The following is a 21935-nucleotide window of genomic DNA, read 5'->3' on the forward strand; positions in this document are numbered from 1 at the left end:
AAATTTGAAAAACCTGAATGATTTTCATCTTCCCACTCTGCTCCAAAACAAGAAGTGCATGTTGACTCTCATTAGCCTTCAGATAAACTATCTTCAGCAGACGACACCCAACTCTGCTGTGCTGGGCCAAAGGCAAGGCTTTAACTTCCTGCCCACTTTCAAACTCCCAAATTTTCACTGCTCCTACACACGGATGAGAAAGATATACAAAAGGGAATGAACTTTCAGAAATAACTTGTGCTTCAAAGTCAGAAACTTGAACTGGATCAAACAGAAAAAGGAGAAGAGAAAATTCAATTGAAGGTTCAGAGCTAGGTCACTGGTCTTTCAAAAGCTGTAACAGTGTGTGTGTTTCTTAGGAAAGCACCCTTAGGGACACAAAGCTTACCAGAAAACATCTCCACCACTAGCCCTACCATTTTTCCATCTTTTTCCATGTCTGTTTTATGCTGCAGCCCAGGATAAAAGAACACTGCCTATCTTACTTCTGTTTCTGGACTTAATCTCATAAGAGAGCAAGCAGTGTGGGCTGTCAGGCAGAAGACTTCAGGTTCTGAGGTACAGCAAGGAGCAGAGGGACCTGGTTGCTGGAGTTGTCCCACAGAGCTAGTGGGGAGAAGGACCTACAGCATTATCTTTTGTAAGACTTGATAGCACTCACCTTCTGTTGTGCTCTTAAGATCCATAAAGGGTGCAGTCCCTGCTCCCAAGTATAAACAAGAAACATTAGCCAATATGCTGTGTGGAAAAGGCCATCTCCTCTTTGTGTGAGGCAGCTTTCACATATTTAATAAATTTTAATACTTCAGGAGTGTACTCGTGAACATTCCAATGTGAGAAGAATTATTCAGTCACATTAACAGATTACAGAATTATTAAAGTTTGCTGCAGAATTCAGTGTAGCACTTGTGTATTGGAGAGGTCTTGTCACATTACCTAAAACTGATGCACCCTAAGCAACACACATGAAAAATTCAGGAAGCATGTAGATGTATACATTCTATTGTTCAGTGCCAGCAGACACTATAAAATTGAGCTTAGATACTATAAAATGGAAAAACTACTGTTCTCCATCTGCAGCCATTTAGTTACAAATCTAGGTCCTAAGTCCTATGAGGAAACATTTTTTCAGACCAAAAGCTTTGAAGATAAGTCTTCCAGAGAGCAATAGGCTAGCGAAGTATCAGAGCCCAAGCAGCCAAAAATCACCTTTCTATGAATCACCTATCAAATAAAACCCAACCAAGACACTCCCCTCTGCCCTATTCCCCAGACCAACAGCTGTGCATACTTATTCCCACCTTGGAAGAAAGCCAAAATTCATTCTTCTGTCACTGAGACAGTCAAGGCAAAGAGTTCTGTCTGCTCATGTAATATGTCATTTTAAATAAATATAATAAAAATGTGGTAATTATTTAATTGCTTTACCATCACATGTTCCAGTAGCAAGATAAAAACCATTTATTTCAATGGCTGCACAGGTCACTTCAGTATTCAGCCCATGTGCATCTTCAATCTGATATATTTGATATCCTGTTTCTAGGTCCCAGACCTGAAAAAATAAGATGGTATTTATTTGTACTACATCCTCTAAAACTCATCACACCATGTATTCCAGTGTAATTGGAGAAAGATGGATACTTCCAAGAGCAAATTTTCACATCCTGTAAAATAGGTTCTCTGTTACAATAGCACACTATGATGCGATGTTCTTTTACTGAAATACTAGTGTAATTTCCCTGAAAATATCCCTCTCCTCAGAGAAGCCATTCTGGCAAGGGGAAGCTCTATTTAGTGTGCTATGAGAAAGACCCTTGTTAAGTCAGGGAGACTGTTGTTAAATATAATGAGTTTTTACAGTGCAAAAGCAAAGAAATCTAACCTGAAAGAATGGTTTGAGCTACAATTTCTATGCTGAATATCAAAATGAGGCATTTCATAAACATTTGGTCCAAAAATGTAGGAACAACTATATTTGATCATCTTCTAATCCTTTTAGGAATTTAAGCAATGCCTTATAATGAAGTACCGGTACAATGTTTGGTTGCTGTAGTGGGATAGCTTGGATTCAACTAGACTTATGAAGCAGCCACTCATCTCGTATGCACTGTCTGGATCTGATTTTCTGCAGCACCAAGTGCCCCAAACTATCTTGTAATTGTAATGGTGTAGTAGCCATTGTGGTCTAAGGAAGGCACAGTTTACATGAGAAATAACATCTTTACCGAGTGTGTAAAATGAACAAACCTTCACACAAACAAGTCTTTCTCCGCAGGAATAGCATGCATCACCAGTTGGCCCAATAACAGATGCTGCCTCTCCCTACAAATCTTGCCATCTAACCCCATCAACAGGTGCTGAAAACTTCATGTCCTCAAGACCTCTAATGATCATTGTCACACTGTTAATTACACCAGTAATAATTCATTTTATTTATCTGTGGGTTTTCTGACACTTGCATGGCAACTATTTTTTAGAGGTTCAAATGCAAATGGTAGAGTTAATAGGCAAGTTTAATCTTCTTGTTAATCTTTCAACACAAACAGAGCTGTGATGAAAGGTGATAAAAGTGATCTCCATCACTTTATTTTTCTTGTTAACTGGCTATTATATTCAACACTTTTCCCTCACTGTATGACTTGAAATCCTTAAGGCTCAGAACAACATGCTCTAGGAAATAGTTTGAATGAGAAAAGGATCTACAGAAGGTCAGCGAATTGGCTCCAGAACTGCTAGCCAAATAGAAGCAGATCAGACAAAAGAATAAGCAGCAAAACAGGAGGATAAAAAGTCAGGTTTTATAGTTTAGGCACACTGTATGTGCCAATGAAAATTTTCAATTTTAGTGAAGGAATCTTTTTATCTGAGAGCAGCACCTTTTACACAGTCCTGTTTTTACAAAGTGACTCTTTGCATGTTTTATACCAATCCATAGAATGTCTAAAGGACACATTTATCTTCTACTAAGCTGACTGGGACTCAAGCACTTCCTAAACTTTAAAGAGAAGCTTATCAGATATGCCTTCTGAATTGAAGAATAATGTGTAATTGTGCTTGCGTGAATTGTTGATTGGATGCACAGATTGACATTATGGCAATTAAAATTTTCTTTTGTAGCTACTAAATAGCCAATAGACTTTCACTAGTATTGCTATACTTGCAAGAATCCATTGCAGGAACAGGTGAAGTGTACCTGTTCAGCCAAAGGAAATAAAATTACAACTAAATCCAGTAGCTCAGAAGCCTTGCTTTATCTGTCTGGTGCTTGCAGTGCAATCATGTCAGTGCAGGTTAGGGAAGTAGTTATCTGAGAAAAGTAATGTTGCTGAACCTGAATAGTTTATTCATCATAGCTACCACTTCCCTGGAGAATATGAGCACAAAAACAGCCACAAAACCAACACTTTGAATAATAAACACTAATCACTTATCTAATTGCCCAGTAACTTATTTGTAATAAAAAAAGCTGAGACTTTTCTTTTTCAGTTGAAATGGTGACAACTTACACTAACCTTCAGTATTGACTCAGAGCAGATAGTGAGAATCTGGTGAAAAGCCCTGTTATAAACCAGAACATTGATGCTCTTCTCATGTGTCTGTGGCACCTGTCTCGTATCTTGTATCATATGAGTCAGGGGATAAATATCAATGACAGTTGAACCTGCACAGGGTAAGAGGAGTGAAAATATATACATATTGTGTAGAGTACCAGTTACTTTCCTTGGATATAAAAAGATTTTATGTAAACCATAGGGTTCATTTGAGTTCTTCTGAAGAGGATAAGGAATTTTGTCTGTTTCTTGAGAATATCTGTTCTCTAAATCAGAAAACATTCACACATGCTCCCCATAAAGCACCAGTTAAACAATGGCTAAGTGTTTACTTACCTTAACCACCTGCCCACCTTTGACAGGACAGATACCCTGACTCCAAATCATTAGGAGCCATAAATCCCTCAGTCCCAGAGTGAGTTGGCATGGAATGGAATGAACCCAAATAAATAAAACTCTAATTTGCAGATATATCACTAAAATAAATTCTGGTATCCACTTTCTTAGAGACAAGGCAATTCTATCTGCAGGCAGCGATGATGTCTTTCCAGTACCTTCCTTCACAGAGCACTGCAGGTCTGAGTGGCGTTTTCCAGACACCTTCCAGGGCTCTCGGATCAGAAGGGTTGCAAAGACAGCGAGGCAGATGGGGACAACAAGACAAAAGAAAGGACATGGTTTTTACAAGGCAGGCTCACAAGCCAGACTACACATGCAGCCTCCTATTGCAGTTCCAGTATTACTACGGTTCTACCAGCAGAGGAGCAGCAGTCAGCAGTGAGTATGCAGCAAATGATGAAATTGCCTAATACTTGGCATAAGTCCAGGCATAGAGGCCAGCAGCTTGGAAAAAGGCACAGAAGGAAAGCTATGGCAATATTCAAATGAAGCATGAAGGTGAGCCGTGATTTATGGATGTTAGTGAACTAGTAACTGAAAATCTCCTCTGTAAAGCCAGGTACATAGCAATGAGAATTAATTTGCCCACATATAGCCTCAGCCTCTTGCCCTTTTTGGGGGCAAGGATGCATTCATTTAGCCTTTTAATGGAATCATTAACAGAGTCCAGGACAAGATTTTTACAGATATTTGGGCACTGCTCCAATCATTGTTTATAAGGGCAAAATTACCTCATTTTGTCAAGGACTTATCCATGTAAAATCCCTACATTACTAAGCCTTGAAAATTTCACTAACTTGCATTTGAACTGAAGATCATATCTGTATCCTTTAGTGATTAAAAATCTTTAAAAACTAGACTCAGTAATATTCTTGGCATTTTTTAAATAAGACCAAGAAGCTGAAGTTTCTTAAGGTTCGCAGTGCTTACCAAATGCCTAAATACATATAACAATTTGTGGACTCTAGTCCAACATATATATTCAGGCTTCTAAAACAAATTTATTGCCACAAAGATTCAGCAGAAACCGCCAAGTCGCTGAAAACAAAATGTTTCACAATCGTCTTCTCAGATTTGACAGGCTTTGCAAGCTTTGTGCCTTGTTTCTAATCCAAGGACAGAAAAAGCTGTCTCCAAAGACAATGACCTTATTTGCCTGGTATGTCTCAGGCCTCTATAGCCCCAGAACAGGTTCAAAGCTGTTTTTTTTTCAGTGACTATGTCTTTGGGGCAGACAAACCCTGCCAGTTTGCAGAGTCTCTGCCTTAGATACAGAAGACTAACATCCCTAGTGACACCTGCGAAGCTCTGGTCCCTTGGAGGTTCCAGGCTCCCTGCTACAGAGTCAGGAAACAGAGCCCAGAAACCTCAGGATGAGTTCCCACAATATTTTATTCTTGATCAATTGGACAGTGCGCCAGTTGACACCACAGATTGTGGGGCTCCCTGTAGCTACTGAGTTAAATAAGGAGTTTGAATACACTTGTGAGGGCTCCACAGAGACTATACTTTGCTGCTTTGATCTCCAACTAGGAGGAGGGTGCTAGAGGAATAGTTAGGGGAAGATCAGCAGCTTAGTAGCTTTCAAGAAATGACAAGGCTACAGAACAAGATCTGTAGTTTAATTTTCTAAGGAAGGCTCACCTTGCCTTCAGAGAAGCCTTTTTCATTTCGTTTGGTTCCTGCTGTTAATTCCCATGCTGCATATTTTCATGCATATTTCTATATTGAAATTAGCACCATATATAACAAGACCCACTTTAAAAATGGTCTTAACGTGCAAATACCCTTACCTCCCAGTATTCTGTACATCTTATATGCCTTATTCCTGTACTCAACTTCAGTTGTATGTAATCATAAAGGAAATCGCATTCTAGGAGAAGGAGCATGCTCTCACACATCAACTGCAGTAACATACCGGTGATAAGTGTGCCGCGATCATTGTCAAATACCATGGCAAAGGTGTCCATCTCTCCAGGACTCCCTTGATTATCATGGAAGACCTGCAGCAGTGAAAGGGTCTGTATATCCCACACTCTAAAAATCTAGAGGGAGAAAAAGGGGAGAAAATCTAGTACTGTATCATGATTGGATTTTCAACTACTTTTTGTTTATATGACAGTAATATTATACCCTCCAATGAAAATCACATTATTAAGCATGGTACATCCCAAAATAAGCAAGACAAATATCAATGGTATGTTTATCCTCACTTTACTAAGGATAAAAGGCACAGAAAGGCTGAGTTTTGTAATCTTGACCTGACAAGTCCACAGTTGAACCAGGTCTCCTGAGAATTGGTTCTACTTAATGACAAGATGATTCCATTGTGTGATACTTTTCAGTCACATACAGATAAATGCCAATAGTTTAAAAGCTTCTATTTGAACTGGACTATCAAATGGTGTGCAACAGTACAAAGATAAATTTCAGATGGTTCCGGATAAAGGAATTCCTGAAATGTTTGACTAACAGCAGATGTTGGAGCAAATCAGGATCAGGAGACGCTGCAGAAGGATCATTTTTATGCATATATAGTTCTTACACTCTCCATAAGCAAATGCTACTGATCACAGTTGGGGTACTATCCTGTAAGAAGCACTAGATATATTAGATATATTTGTTCTTACTTTCAGTTTCAACGGAAAACACATCACTTGCTTTAAACTCTAGAATTACTCATCAATAATTATATATTAGCAGAACTTATTCATCCTGCCTCATCAAAAGCTGTGTTGAACTTACTGCTATCCCATGCAAACCACTCTTAATCCTGCAAGAAATCATGATTTAATTTCTCAGATCCCATGGCTTTTAGTGTGGTGCATTTCCCTGCAAGATAATCTTACTATCCTCTCAAAAGTTATTCTGTTATCACATCTGCCTGCAATTCTTACTCAGCTGCCCAAACCATGGTGAGTTTTATATAGGCATTTGTGCAAGTTATTTGTATTCATTCAATTGTGTTATTAAAAGGTGGGGCTGCATTTTTAACTGGGAGTGTAACACAAAGACACATGTTGGTACAATGCTCCCATCAGTACTGGGAGTGTTGTGGGCGTTGACAAAAGTCGAATCTTTGGATGAAATGCTCCATTTAATGTAAGTCCCTAAAACACATCAGGACAAACCCATGAAATATTCAAATGAACTTGATAACTGAGCTACATCTCAGACAGAAATTTTACATGAATAATTCTTCTTCCTGTGATACAGTCCCTGGCGGTTTTCCTCTCTCAGCTGTTCCTTATTCTTAACTTTGTCACTCAGTTGAGATGTCAGTGGCTTTTTTTAGGTGATCTTGATGCAGTTAGTCAAATTCTAACTTCATAGTCTTGGCCAAGAAGCATGAAGCAGCCAGCCTGCCCTGACTGTGGCTGGGCTGCTGTTTCTCTAAGAGAGCAATAATTTGGGGAGATCTGATGAGTTAAAAAAAAGAAAAATCCTAGGAAAACTCCTAGGGTAATCCACTGCCATTTCTTTGATTCATCCCAGGATCTCCTGTTTGGTGACAAACATTATAGTAAAGGTAGGTCCAAGTCCAAAGATATCTGCAGCAAACAGCTTGGGTGCAGATTCTTGTGTTATATTCCTGAAAACCTACTTAATTCACTGACAGGTAAAAGCAGCTGTGTTGGTATATTAACTTCCCCATGGTGGGAAGACCATCCGGTAAGCCTCTTGAAACCGGCCTGAGCATCTGTCCATAACAGATGAGCATTGTAAGAGAAAAAGAAGCAAGCAGAACTGGGACAGCGTGACTGGAAGTTCATTTTGAAATGACTGTTTTTTTCTTTCTGACTGATTTATTAGACAGTACAATGACTGGCACCTTAGAAAAACTTAAGAGAGATTAGCCAGAACAAAGAATGTAGAGCTCTGTTGGCACTTTCATATAATTTCATAAAAGTTTTAATGACATAAGCTACTTGCTAAGGCCGTTAACAAGTTATGCCCCAGGAAATGACTTACAGGCAGTCTTATACCAGAAGTGCTAGAAACTACTATCTGATGCGTAACTCAAATTCAGCACAGTCAGCGTGCTATTGACCTAGAAATGCTAGTGACTGGTAGAAAAAAGATGGATTAAATTATCATTAAAGACATTTGATTTGCAAAGTAATTGCTTTTAGCTTATCTTGCCTAACACCAAACTAGAAATCTGACAGGAAGAACTCTGAGGTAAAACCAAGAACAGTCTGTCAACTTCATAAAGAAAACAACTACAATCAAATTCACTGCTGACAACTCAGAAAATTCAGTTCTGTAATATTACTCACCTTTTAATACAAAGATATTTGAAAACCTAAAACAGCCCTGAGAAATACTTTCTCTGCAAATTTGGGATTAGATAATTTAATGTCTGCAGAGTACCACTTGTATCATCCATTTGATCACATAAATGCTTAAATTGTTTTCTTTTTTTTTTTTCAATATAACTATTTCAGGAAAAATTTTCATTTTACACCTACAAACAGAGAAAGTAAGTGGTTTCCCAAATGACATACAGCAAATCACAGGCTGAAACATAACCCACAAAATTTGGCTATTTCGGCTTTCCTCACCATAGCCTATTCCCTTCTTAATTTTGTTATTTTTCTGTTGAATAGAGCATGTGCCCATTATAATTCACAGGCATTATGTCATGTCCTTAAAAATACTTTTGATAATGAGGAAGACTTCGCTTGTACATATGTTCATGTTACGAAAAGTTGATTGCAATTGCCAGGAATTATTTCTTCCAAAGACACACACTATACAATTGAGAATGAATGTTTGTTTCTCTGGATGTTATAAAATGTTGAAGTGTCTCTCTTTTTTTCACTTAAAAGAGGATCTCAGCATAGAAAAAACACTGTTGCCCAAAAAACCCCCAAACCACCAAACCAAATAGAAGACTGTTCACTGCATGCAGGATAAAAATAAGTGAGACAGTAATGGATGGAAATTATTCAGGGAGATACACAGATTTTGAGATTATTGGAATTTCCTTCAGTAACCTGATTTTAAAGGAAGTTACAGTGGATCCAGCAAAATTCTGAAAAGGGAAGAAAAGAAACAGGTACACCAATCAGTGTTTAAGCAGATCACCTTTGTCACCAGAGAGAAGTTAATAGATAAGTGTTTCAGAATTTTAAGTAGAAGAAAATTGCTCCTGAATATTTTGTTTGTTTTCAGGAAAACTCAAAAGGAAAAGGCTCTAAAAAACTTCTTACAGAGATTAAATTTTCTCTGAGACAGTACTGAGTCAGAAGAACCATGCCCATCATATTCCTCTGATAGACTTCTGATTATACTTCAGAAGTTTACTCAAGACATGCAATTTCTAAAGCATACAAAAAGAGAAATAGGCAGTGAGAAGGCTTGAAAAAGGAAATCTGGTTGAATAGAAAAAAATGATGAAACTGTTCATCCAGCTGGCAGTAGACCAGCAAAAATAGAAAGAAGAATTGGTGATGAAAGTCAAGAAATTTAGGGCAATGTTGCAGGTAGAACTCTAAGCTCAATTCTGGCACAGTCACAATTACAGCATGTAAAAACAGCTGTAAGAGCTGAAGATTAATCAGAAGCAGGTATCTATGGAGATACTCTAGTCAGGTGAAAAGAGTAAGTCACTGAACAGAGATATAACGACCTTTCCATAAACATCACCCTGATCTGTTACAAAGTTAGTGAAATTATACAAAACAAAAGACTGACAATTCTAATAAACTCATGGACTATTCAAGTTAAATTGGCCAACAATTGAAACATAAATTTGACATTTTATCAAAGCAATGAGAAGATTATTTTACAGCACAAGTGAATATAAGGAAGAGCCTCTTGCACTATTTCTTGCTGCTTGTTCAGCTATTAAGGCCAGTACCACATGAAGAAAATGCAGTCACTTAAAGTGACAGCAAAAACCTGGACACATCACAGCATTCATAAATCTCTTCCCTTCCTTCTGGCCTTCTTCCTTTCCCAGCCCGTGGGCAGGGATGGGGAGTTACATAAACCACTGTTCCACATGAGTAACTCCCACACAAGGCATCACCAGCGTGGCCGCAAGATACAACGTCGCTGCTGTTCATCTGCATCAGCACGCTGCTGTTCATCTGCATCAGCACGCATGACTGTGCATGAATTCATGCACAAAGAGTGGCAACAAATGGCATGCTTATTTAGAAATTAGGAGGTGACTACGGGGAGTTGCCTTAGGAATGTTTTGTTAATAGTAACTTAACTGTTCTACATACTTATTGAAGAACTTCCCACAGTGGCCTGACAAATGCCAGGAATCCCTGAAGCCCTCTGAAAACATATTCTTTATGGCAAAATGCTTCTAGACTGTGTCTTCTGAAATCACAGAATATAGACTATATACAAGCAAACAAAACACATTAGGGAGGAGAAGGACTGTAGAGAGAAGGAGCTGCAAGTGCTTTATGGAAATAACCTCTTCCCTTCTTCCTGCTGTTTCCATCTTACAGGAAAAGCTGAGCTATACTTACAGCAACATTATATCTACAACACTGGCTTACATTAATGAAAAAACTTGTTGGTTCAGTTTGGGTGCTAGCAGAACTGGCCTTGACCCACAGATACACCTTTTTTAAGAGTTAGCAGAGCAGGGATTCTTGCCTGTATTCCCACATTGTAGCCAGCCTCCTTCACGCAGTCAGTAACAGGCACAGAGGGGCATTCAAGGAATGCACGCTGCCTCTCCTTCCTGTCTCGGCTGCAACAGCTTCAGCAAACTACTCTGTTATCCTCTCCAGGACCGCAGTCTTGATCAATTCCCTCTGTTCTGGGGTGCTCTTCTTGTGTCTTTCATTTTTCAACCCAATGGCAAAACCACATAGTTACAGATGGAATTTCCACAGACACTAAGCAACATTGGGAATCAAATCCCTCCAGTATTCAGTGGGAGTTCTTGCCAAAGCCTTAAAAAATTTAAATTTGTATATTTGCATACATAAACACTTTTCTCTCAAGCACCACCTTCCTTCAAGCCCTAAAACTCAGAACATAGAAAAAAGCCGGAACTGTCGTTTCCATCGGGTCTAAAGCCTGTTTTATGACCATGTAAAAAAACCCCTCTCTTCTATTTTTCTTAATACACACACAGAGACAGACAAAGAGCAAAAGATTCATCTTACTAACTAAAATGGGAACAGCAGAGGGAGACAGAACAAAGATGGGATATAGGGCAAGACAAAATTGGTAAATAAATATTTTACATGTTCTCAGTACAATAAAGCTCAGGCTTGGGAACACTTATCTCCTGCTGGATTGTTATGAGGAGGCCACTGTGGAAACATGCTTTAACTTTGGAAGAAGTGAATCCTCTTCTGCCCCTTTCTGTCTGTAATTAACTGAGATAGAAAAGGACTAAAGAGGTCCAGGATTTGCTGACAATCCCTCTCCTCCTGCCGAAAGATAATCCCTTCAAATTACTGCTAGTTAAGAATAAGAAAGTGACCTTAAAACACTGCTCTAAAGAAATTATCTCAACAACTCTCAAGAGAAAACAGTAACTTCCTTTCAGTGCTTCCAAACTCTCGCATCCAGCTGATACTTTCTGTAAGTTAATGAAAATTTGTTTTTTGAAAAAGACAACTTTCCTCAGTTTTACAGAATGGTGTTGCTGCAAGTCTTTAAAACAATTTATGACAAAATACTTGTGCACGAAAATCCAAAATCCAACCAATCTTGCAGCAGAAGGAAGTTGCACTAGCCACAGCATTCACTGTAGGCATAGACAGGAAGAATAAGCAACAATTAAAGTTGATTTTCTGTTGAAGTGTTTAGTTTATCTGCCCCCTATTTGCTACACTGTTCAACTGTTTCAGGGGGTCATTGAAGGCTCCAAGGTCTAAATGAAAAAAAATCACAAATTCATACAGAACATCTGAGCCCTCAAAGACAAAAATCAGCAGGCATGAAGCAGAGGTCAAACTGCAGTTCTGCTTGTTGTTCTATTTAATAGAGTAAGTTATCTGCAGAGAGTGCCATTGTGTGTCTTGTGATCCCTGAAGGTGATCCTGCAAAGTACTACAACTCCCTGTAGTTATTAGAAGACTTAGGAACAAATTGATGTCAATGGGATTACTTCTGAGGCTAAGGCAAGGAGGATTTAGCTCTAAGCATATTAATGCAATGTGGTGCAGCAGATGGTACTGTAACTAGTGCCTTATTGAGACAGTAATTTGGCAAAGTTCAAAATTATGAACATTTCAAATCACTTCCTCAGATAGTACCATTAACCTGGTAATATATAAGGTTACTTTCCTTTTCCCAAACGTGGACAAATGCTGGAAAGAAATCAAACTTGGTTATATGCAATATTGAGTCTAATTGTATAGTAATGAGCCTGTAGGATATTTACTGGGTGCTATGCAATGACTGAGAGTCTATAAAGGCTCTGTATGTCTGTCTCTGCACTGTGTGCTGACAATAGACCTACCTGACCCCTAATGCAAAGATAAAGTAACCCTCAACACTTCTGGAGAACAGTTTCAATGGACATTTAGATGGTGTGTGGGTCAGAAATATGAAGCTACAGTTGTAGGACAGAGGTGACTGCCCATGAACACCTGGATCAGAAGAGCTCAAAAACCAGTCGGGTTCCTCTTGGCAATCTTCAGCCAACCTTAGAATGATGCTCTCACCTTAGACATAGTGTTTGAAGTAATTTTCAGGTATGCAACACTTCATTTACATTTTGAAGATGTCCTTTTTCTTCATTCCCCCATATCAAAATAAGCAACCAGAAAACTACAGGTCTGGAAATTTATTTTTAATATATCTTAAACCCTAGATCTCAGTTTTCTGGTAGAAGAACTATAGAAATCAGCACAGGCTGAATGAATATGGATCTTGCTCTGTTTCCATCTGCAGCAAATACAGACTATTTAATACTTTAGTGAGCAAGTACTTGCCCAGAAACAGAATATCTAATGGATCATTTCCTTCATGTATGCTGAGAATACAAGAGGACAATCCATTCATGAAGAAAATTTGTGCATTCTCAGATGTGCTGAGAAACAAAATATCATTTTGCAAAGATGCAACCATAGCTAGGACAGATATTTTCCTCAAACAGTCTAGCTGCATGCTGGTTGTAAGCATGAATGTATATTATACACCATATATGCCTAAGAACTAGAGAAGGAAAATGTACATAGGAGCCATACATTTAAAATTGGTTCTAATCCCTTTTACTTTTTCACAGAATCACAGAAGGGTTGAGGTTGGAAGGGACCTCTGGAGGTCATCTTGTCTAACCCCACTGCTAAAGCAGGGCCACCTAGAGCAGGCTGCCCAGGACCATGTCCAGATGGATTTGGAATATCTGCAAGGATGGAGACTCCACAACCTCTCTGGGCAACCGGTGCCAGTGCTTGTTTTCCCTCACAGTAAAAGAAGTGTTTCCTGATGTTCGGACAGAACCTCCTGTGTTTCAGTTTTCGTTGCCTCTGGTTCTGTCCCTGGGCACCACTGAAAAGAGCCCGGCACTATCTTCTTTACACCCTCTGTTCTGATATTTATATAGATTGATGAGATCTCCCTCAAGTCTTCTCTTCTGTAGGCCAATTTTGTAGGTTTTTTTGCAGACTACCCAAGTGATAAAGTAATTTGAATAATGGAAAATGGGACAGGAAATAACAGAGAATTGGGTAAGTTACATGAAAAGTCCAAAGAAGAATATTCAATGTTCTGGAAGGATTATGCAATATAAGAGGAGAATAAAATTCTTACTATCTGCGAGGAGCAAATAAACCAAAGAGAATAAGAGCATAGCAGCAAGGGAAGGATTAACTTTGACTTTCAAAGCAGTATATGAAAAATGCATCTGATATAGATGTGGCCACATAATTTCTGTGAAGGATGGCTGGAGCAGATTTCCCAAATGCCTCTTTTTCAAATTATCTAGATTAAATTCAATATTGTTGATATACAGTACATTCCAGTAAGAGCCACAATTAGCAATGGTTTGACATAAATTAAACATTGTGGTTCCAGCTCAGCTGCTCTCATTTTTCGGGAAGACAAATGACTGTATTATAAATATATGCTTAAAACAATGTCATGTGCTTTCACAATAGGTTAGATAAACATCCATACTGACATACACAGGCATTGATACAATCACCTGCTCAGTTCCAGACAGGCAAAAGACATTTATGACTTCCCACTTGGATGTCACACAGCCAGTTTGCCATTAAGCAAATCTGGAGAGAGAGGACTGGAGACTGATAACATTAAGGTTTGAGTAAATTTGCAAAAGTCAGAAAATACAAAAATTAATAACATATCTTACCTCCCTTTATCCTCCCTGAAACACTAAAAATCAGCCCTTGGGTTCTGTAAGAATAAAACTAACTTATATATAACAGAGTTAATTTAGTATGGGCAAATTTCAGCAAGAAAGTGTTTATGTGCTTGCATCAAGTTGGCTGCATCAGATTTTGAAGGAATTATGAATGGAATGAAACTCTGCCATGCCCCAGAATGGAGATGTGAGAAATCACCCTGTTTGTTACACTACTCTCCTGCCACGTGTAAATGTGCGTATTGCTCTTTCAGTATTAGCTGCCAAAAAAGAAATTACTTTTAAAGAGAAAAAGACCAAAGAACATTCCATTCACTAATGTAAAACAAAGGTTTTGTGTTGTTTACAAATGATACTGTACAGTGGTATAAAGGCTGGGAGTATACTCCTTACCCTAGCACTGCTGATCATCAAACAAAACTGAGATTGTTTTTACGCATTGAAGCCTGTAGGCTCAAATCTTGCTCACCTGACTCACTTAAGTGGTCTAATTCAACCAAACCCACTACTGGAGGTGTTCTAGTAAAATCAGTGGAACAACTGGTGCAGCAAATTTTAGCTTACTGACTTCCATTGACAATTCAAGAAGTCTCCACTGTTGTAGTTGTGAATCCTCACTCCACGCTAAGTGAGAGAGAGAGCAGTTATCACTGCTTCACAGCCTTTCAGTACAAGGACTATGCAGTCTGGTCTGGTCTCTGCCATTGGCATTAATCTTCTTGTTTCCACAGAGCGTCATGAGTGTAAGATCATCTTTCAGATAATGACCTGCTTCCTGCCACATCTCCAGGCTTAATAGCACCTGTCCCTATGAGTGGGATTTTTTTCTTGATGCTTCCTGAATGCATTCAAAGAGTTCTGTAATATGAAAAAATGAGGTAATAAATGCTTCAGGCTGCAGGATAAGAATAAGAATGGGCAAACTAACTATAAAGAGGAAGGGGCAATGAAGGGCTGAGTGACATGAAGGAGAGGAAAAAACCAAACGCAGCAGAGATTTCCTATGCAGCATTCTTCTATCTAGGCTGGAGTGTCAGGTCAGTTTTCCATATTTCTCTACCCCACAGATTGCTCTCATATTACCATGCACCCTGTAGAACTAATTCTTCAGCTGATTGGGCCCATTTTTAAAAAAGGCTAGCAATTTCTATTAAATTACAGTATTGATATTTGTAGAAAAATGCTGTAGTGCCAATGTAGTAACCAGGCAGATCAAGTACCTTTATACAGGACAGTCTTGCCTTGCCTGGCTTGAAATATCCAACTCATGTCATGGTTCATTGTCTATCTAGTGTATCCTGAAGCATTCAAGGATGCTGCTTAGCTGTAATTCCAAGTCCAGAGATAGCACTTTTTAAAGGACTTACATATTCTACCAGCATTTCTCTTCAATAAAAAAGATACTGTTTCAGTGCTTGAATAAGCTGTATTATTTTACTTTATACTCCCTCAGACCTAAGAGAAAAGGTGTAAAATAGTTGTAACAGTGGGTAATACATCACTCATTCCTCTTTTTTTAACTCCTAAATGACACATATCAATGAAATTACAGCCATAAATCAAGAGAACAGGCTGTTGCAGCTATTCTGGAAAAAGTGCTTTCTGAAAACTGGGTTAGTGGCTTCTGCAGAATAATTCCAATCAAAGAGTTATGTACATTTGTATTTACAGTTAAATACATACACTTTCACTTTCATGCCGATAACCTAATCTATGACTTCAACATGCTGACACTTTAGCAAAGAGTCCATGTTTTATGTGAAAACCCGAGTCTGTATTTTGGTGCAATGACACACAAGACAAGTTAATACCTTCAGACAAATTTAACAGTACTTCCTTTTTGGAAATATTTTCAACCAAAACATAAGTCAAGACAGACACACTGTAAGTCTAGTTGTGATGAATGTGGTTCCTGCTTGTCTGTGGTATATAATTTTACACAGAGAATAGTTTGTGTTTGTGGCAAATCTCAACACAAGATTTGGAACATGTTCCTGTGATTTGGAACCTGTTCCTATGATTAGGAACAAATAGATCACATCGATATTTCAGAACTCCTAGTAAATTCACTTAACTGAACAGCTGAAGAAAAAGACATGGCTGTGGACTACAACTGTAATTGCACCTATGCACACTGTTACCTTTAAGGCATTCACAACCTGGAATATCAGGAACAAATTTATTTCCAGGAATATTACATTCTGAAGCAAGTCCAGCAGCACAGAAGTATGACAATCTCTGCCTGTGCCCTCCCCTCTTCCTCAGCATCACTACTATGGAAATACTAATTCATATGACTAAAGGACATATCAAAATTATTTGCAGATCTATGGATCTGCCTAATTTGTAGATATTCTTATGTTATTAAACCAAGAAAGTGCAACTTTTGTGATAAGAGAATCCAATATATAGATCATTTTTTAATAGCTGCCTGACAGCAGTTTACTAATAATTTGTTCCATCAAGAAATCCTTATAATATTGGAGCAGACAAAGTACTCATGTGCTGGACTAGTTTAAGGAATCTTCATTTTCTTAAATGGAACCATAATTTGAATTCAAATTCCAAAATAGCTTCTTAATTTTTGTCATAATACTAAGTTTGTTTTGTTATTACTGGCTCAGGGCAATCTGTTTTCAGTTAAATTAAGTATCACAGAAGGTTTCTTCAATGTTTTTCGGAAAGCTGTATTGCACACTGGCAAAAATGCCCCCATGTGAATAAAGAAGTCTGCTCAAAACAATTCACATGAATTCCAAGTTTCAGTGCAATGTGTCCTGGGCTCGGCTGCCACCAAATACAGTACTGATTTTTAACACCCAAGTGAGGGCACTCTCTCTGCCCATCTATTGAGGTCTACCACAAAAAAACCCCAAAGTTCTGCAAGAAGACAGCACTGCTCAGACAGCAGATGTTTCCCATGCTGACAAGCAGAACTGATCTAGGGAAGTATAAGGAACACCTTTGATATTGTTTTTCTTTCACTGGATGTATTTGACTGATGCTCATTTTACATCATGTCATGATTCTAGAAAGATGTAAGATCTAGTGACTAATTCAGCACTGGCAGTGACTATTTTTCTCCTTGCAGACCAAGAAGCCATGCATATACATTTCAGATTTTGGCATCAGCTCTCCTTTTAGAAGAGATTGAAGAAAGATCCAGACTTATCTCCAACTGTCTATGCATTATATTGTATAACACCACTTTGACTGGTTAAGAATGAAGGAGGGCCAAAGTGATCTTGTTTGTTGTTTCTTGAAGAACATCCATATCAAGATCATCCATATTAATTTTATTATAGTAGAGCTGTACTTCTGATTTTTATACTTAGTTTACAGCACTAGATTAATTAATATTTCCTTTAAGATTACCTTACATACAGGGGGACTGACAGAAACAAGACTGATTTCAAAAGTGCAAGCCACAGATTTTTTTTGTTTTACCACAGGCAGTGCTGAGAGCACAATGTCTATATCTAAGCTTGACCAGAGTACTCAGGTCAAGTGCCACAATGGCACATGTAGATTTTACCATTATATCTGAACTGTACAGTATACTGAAACAATAGTGTGCTGCAGTTCAACCCAGAGCCCTTGGTCCCCGATAATCTGGATGGGAACCTGGACAAACAGTGCTGAGAATCTCTGTTTTGTTCATGCCTAGGTTCATTTCAGTGGAGATAACTGTGCTGGGATGTAGGGTGTAAGAGAATGGTGTGCGTATCAGTCCTTACACTAACACTTACTGGGGATGCAGCCAAGTTTTGCACCAGGATGAGAGAGCTGGACAGAATTATTGAAATTCACAGTTTAGACTCAGCCTGCAATTATGAGCTATGATAATGAAGACTGCAGTGCATAAGTATCTGATTTAAAGAAAATAATCCACATAGTACTCACGTTTTACTTTTCAGCAAAGTAATGTCAATACACAGTGTAGCAAGGCCTATGTTAAAACAATTGCCAGTCAAATTCTCCAGTTCATTCAGGAGGTGGATTGCACATTTATCATAATAAATAAAGGTTAAAATATACTTTGCTGAATGAATGTAACTTATGCAGTTTCTGCAGTATTTTTAATCCATGTTTATGTGATTAGTAATTTATGGAATTAGAGACTTTCAGCTTCTGTATCATTTAGTGGGATTAAGCACGGGTTCACTGCAAATAGAGATTAGAAAGGTGGGGTTTTTAAGTAGACTGTCCGAGGCAGTAAACCTCTTTATACTAGAGATCTGCATTTACTAAGAGCTGCCTAAACCTGTTATAACACCCAACCATTCCAGAGCTCTGCTCCACCCTTTTTCTCCTTCCCTCTGTCCCTCCCTCCACTACCACACACACATGGGACTTCTCTGTAGACACAAGTGACCTGCTGAGTAATCTGTACTTTTGGAATCATCTAACTCACAAAGAGAAGTCATGTGAACAGACTTGGGCAGTGTCAGAAGAGGTTGACTGAAATCCAGTCAGACCATCCAGCAACAGATGAAAAGCAAGCAGAACAGTATCCTAAAATAAAGCACATGTATCTTAAAAATACCTTGAACAAAACAAGCATTGTATAGGTCCAATTGATCCTTGGCATGTTCAACAATTGGACTTGCAGATAATCAGACTGCTTTTTTCTTTTTTTTAAATATTGCAAGTCATCACAGATCAAATAGGTTAAACTGTTATGTAGTCATATTGCCTAATAAAAAGACTAAGTCATGGAATTGAAATTAAAATCAGACTTCAGAAGCAAAAATTGCAGCCACAGAAAACACCTGAAATGCTTGCAGTGATCAACCAATTGCTTGCACACAGTGCAAATAAAACATATGCTAAAAGGCCTTATAACAAAAAGGCAACAATGTACTTCCTCATTTAAGTTACGACACTGGCACAATCTCCCTCAGTGCATAATACTGACCCTTGTGTTAAAAATCTTTCACTTATTTCTATTTACAGTTTTTGACATACGGTTAAAGAGAAGGTCTTAAAAATGAGCATAATACAAAATATTTTATTTATGTCTGCTTTCCTAAACTCCTTGGATAACTTCAATATTGCCTTTAATCTAGCATGCAGTTACAAGTAACTTACTGGTTCTGAAGAACACTTGCACTTCAGAAACAAAGAAGACAACCCTTTTGCTTTATGGAGTTTTAGTTTTTGATGTCAGGTCTGCGTGATCATACTATTCTCTTCACAGAGACATTTGCTTTGTATCGTGGCCATTGTGTTGCATGAAATTTTCTTTTGATACTTCCTTGACACACTGATGCCTCCCTCTCCTTCTCCTGGGCGCCACTCTTTGTTTTCCATGCTCTGGGATGTTAAGACTGTTAGAGCTAATAGTCTTGTAAACTGGCTCTTCCACTGTAATCAAAACCCCTGTGATTTCTGGTTTTTTGCACTAGTGCTGTTAAACCATGGTGTAGGATTGGTTCACTTTTACATTTCTGTATAAACTAAGGCATATATTAATGTTTTGTAGTATGGAACTAAGGCTAATACCATCAACTGAATCCCCTAGTACTATTGTAAAAAATGTGTAACATTTGTGGTATCTTTAAAACCATTCACCGGAGTTTTTCAACCCCCTAACTCACTCAGCCATTGCTTCTTCAGACTGCAAACCTTTGCTGCAGCACAAGTCTGAAACCAAAAGCCAATATGATCCCTTACTTTTGAACTCTGTAGTGTAAATCAATTACATATGGGCTGTGGAGATATTCTTGTGAATACATTTGTGTATGGCTTTTCAGTCTTAAAAGTCCTTTGAGGTCAAATGAGGGCAAAGCAAGGTAGTAAAATTCTTTGTTTGAATCATTGTTTGAAAACATTCTTACACTTTGTTAATATAGAAAGTTAATACTATATAGAAAACAGACCAAAGAAAACTGACTACCAAAAGGCTGACCATTTGATTTCCTTAAATACAGTCAGAAAGAATATGCTTTCTAGCTTTCTGCCTCCATGGATATTAGTCCCCGGGAATGCAGCTCACATAATATCTTAAAAGCCATCTAGCCAACATTAAGTCTTGTTGTTCTTCGTAAAGTAATATGTAACAGATCATAAGAAATTACATGTTACAATTCTAGGGAGTCAAAGCCAGAAGTTAAGTGCAATATATGCAATCTAACTTAAACAAGAAAACGGTCTGGGAAATTTTTTCTCTAAAAGGTTCCTAAATATATTTCACAGGAATATCCCCTGTTCCCACTGTCCAGCCCTTCCCATTGTCTGACCAGTGGGCCAGTAACAAAGGCAAGGATGTTTAACATATTACCCTAATCTCAAAACATTTTAAGAATTTTTTTTAACAGATATAATCTATCTCTTAAGCAATTAAGGTCTCTGCTTGCAGGGGAAAAGATGTGGGATACCCACAGGATCCACTGATCCTACAGTACTGAACCTCATCAGCATGTGTCTGCTTACAAGAGAAGTGATGGGAGGTAGAGAAGGACAGATACAAAATAGTTTCTTTATTCTGATATGCATATTATTCCACAAAATACAGTAGTGGCTTATGCCAAGGCCAGGTCTCATGAGTACGCAGTGCAAACATAGTGAAAGTTTAATAAATCATTTGTTTATCATCTATTTCTCAAGTCCCTTAAAGAACAGCTAAAAATAGTGAGAAGTTTATCTACTATAACATTTAAGGTTTTTTGTATTCTTCTTGTATGATGTATAAAGATTTCCCATCTTTCTTTAACTCGCCCTGGTTCTCTGATAGAAGCTATGATTGTCCACCTGTGAAGCTATAACTTTTTCACTACAGTCACTTAGGTCAGAAAATAAGGACTATCTATGCCTGGTGAGAATTAAGAAACTAAACCTGCCTGGGAAGATGATGCTGTTGTCATTCACATCTCACTTCTGAAGGAAATGGAAACAAACAATACACAGAATACACAGAAACTTACTGCATTTCTGATAGAGGCCTTGACAGTATAAAGAATACTCTGGTCTGTGAATATACATCTATGTAAAGAACATAGTGTTTAACCTGACAGTGACAGGACAAATACTACAATCTTCTTTCAGGTTCTGTCATCAGAGGAAAATATTTCCCTAGTGCATTAGACTTAGGTTTACCTTTATGATGCTGTTTTGAAGCTTTGCAATTTATATAGCATAAAAATATCCTTACAGTAAATCAGAAAATTTTCAATATAGTTCAAGAAAAATAGCCATTAAGTATAAAATCAGTCTGAGCCTTCAAATGTGGTAATACAACAATTAAAAAAAAAGTATTCCCTACTTTTTATCTTGTTCTGTACTTTTAGCTGAAAAATGGAACAATAACAAAGCTTTTATTTTAATATTAATATATCTGACATGTTTTAGGTTAAATTAATTTTGGGAATGTCCAGAAAAAGTATTAATTTAATTTTCCTAAGCTTTTCCCTAGTTCTTCTATTCTTTCAAACAGCTAATGCAAACTCTGTTGAATATAAAGAGATTTCGTTTCCTTTGGTTACAATGCTTCCATGAGATCATTGATATCTCTCTAACTTATTTTCAGTGAAGATATATAGGCTCTCCTTGTTTTGTTTCAGCAATCTCCTATATCACAGTCACTGAAAGATGAAAACAAAATAGAGAAAACTATTTTGATTTTTCTTATGCTAGGCAGATTGGAAAGCAAATTGGTCTTTGTGTTT

The 21935-nt window shown here is 37.9% G+C and overlaps 1 protein-coding gene across 1 annotated transcript in view; it reads right to left on the reverse strand.

The window, feature by feature from the left end:
- The window catches only part of WDR64 (WD repeat domain 64), an 80375-nt gene that overhangs the window by 22287 nt on the left and 36153 nt on the right, over nt 1-21935 (reverse strand). Inside the window, 4 exon segments of the mRNA XM_052806641.1 lie at nt 14-183; nt 1429-1552; nt 3513-3661; nt 5869-5995. Of these exon segments, the coding sequence (XP_052662601.1) occupies nt 14-183; nt 1429-1552; nt 3513-3661; nt 5869-5995 (570 nt within the window).

Source organism: Harpia harpyja, chromosome 13 (genome assembly GCF_026419915.1).
Source record: "Harpia harpyja isolate bHarHar1 chromosome 13, bHarHar1 primary haplotype, whole genome shotgun sequence".
Classification (NCBI taxonomy): Eukaryota; Metazoa; Chordata; class Aves; order Accipitriformes; family Accipitridae; genus Harpia; species Harpia harpyja.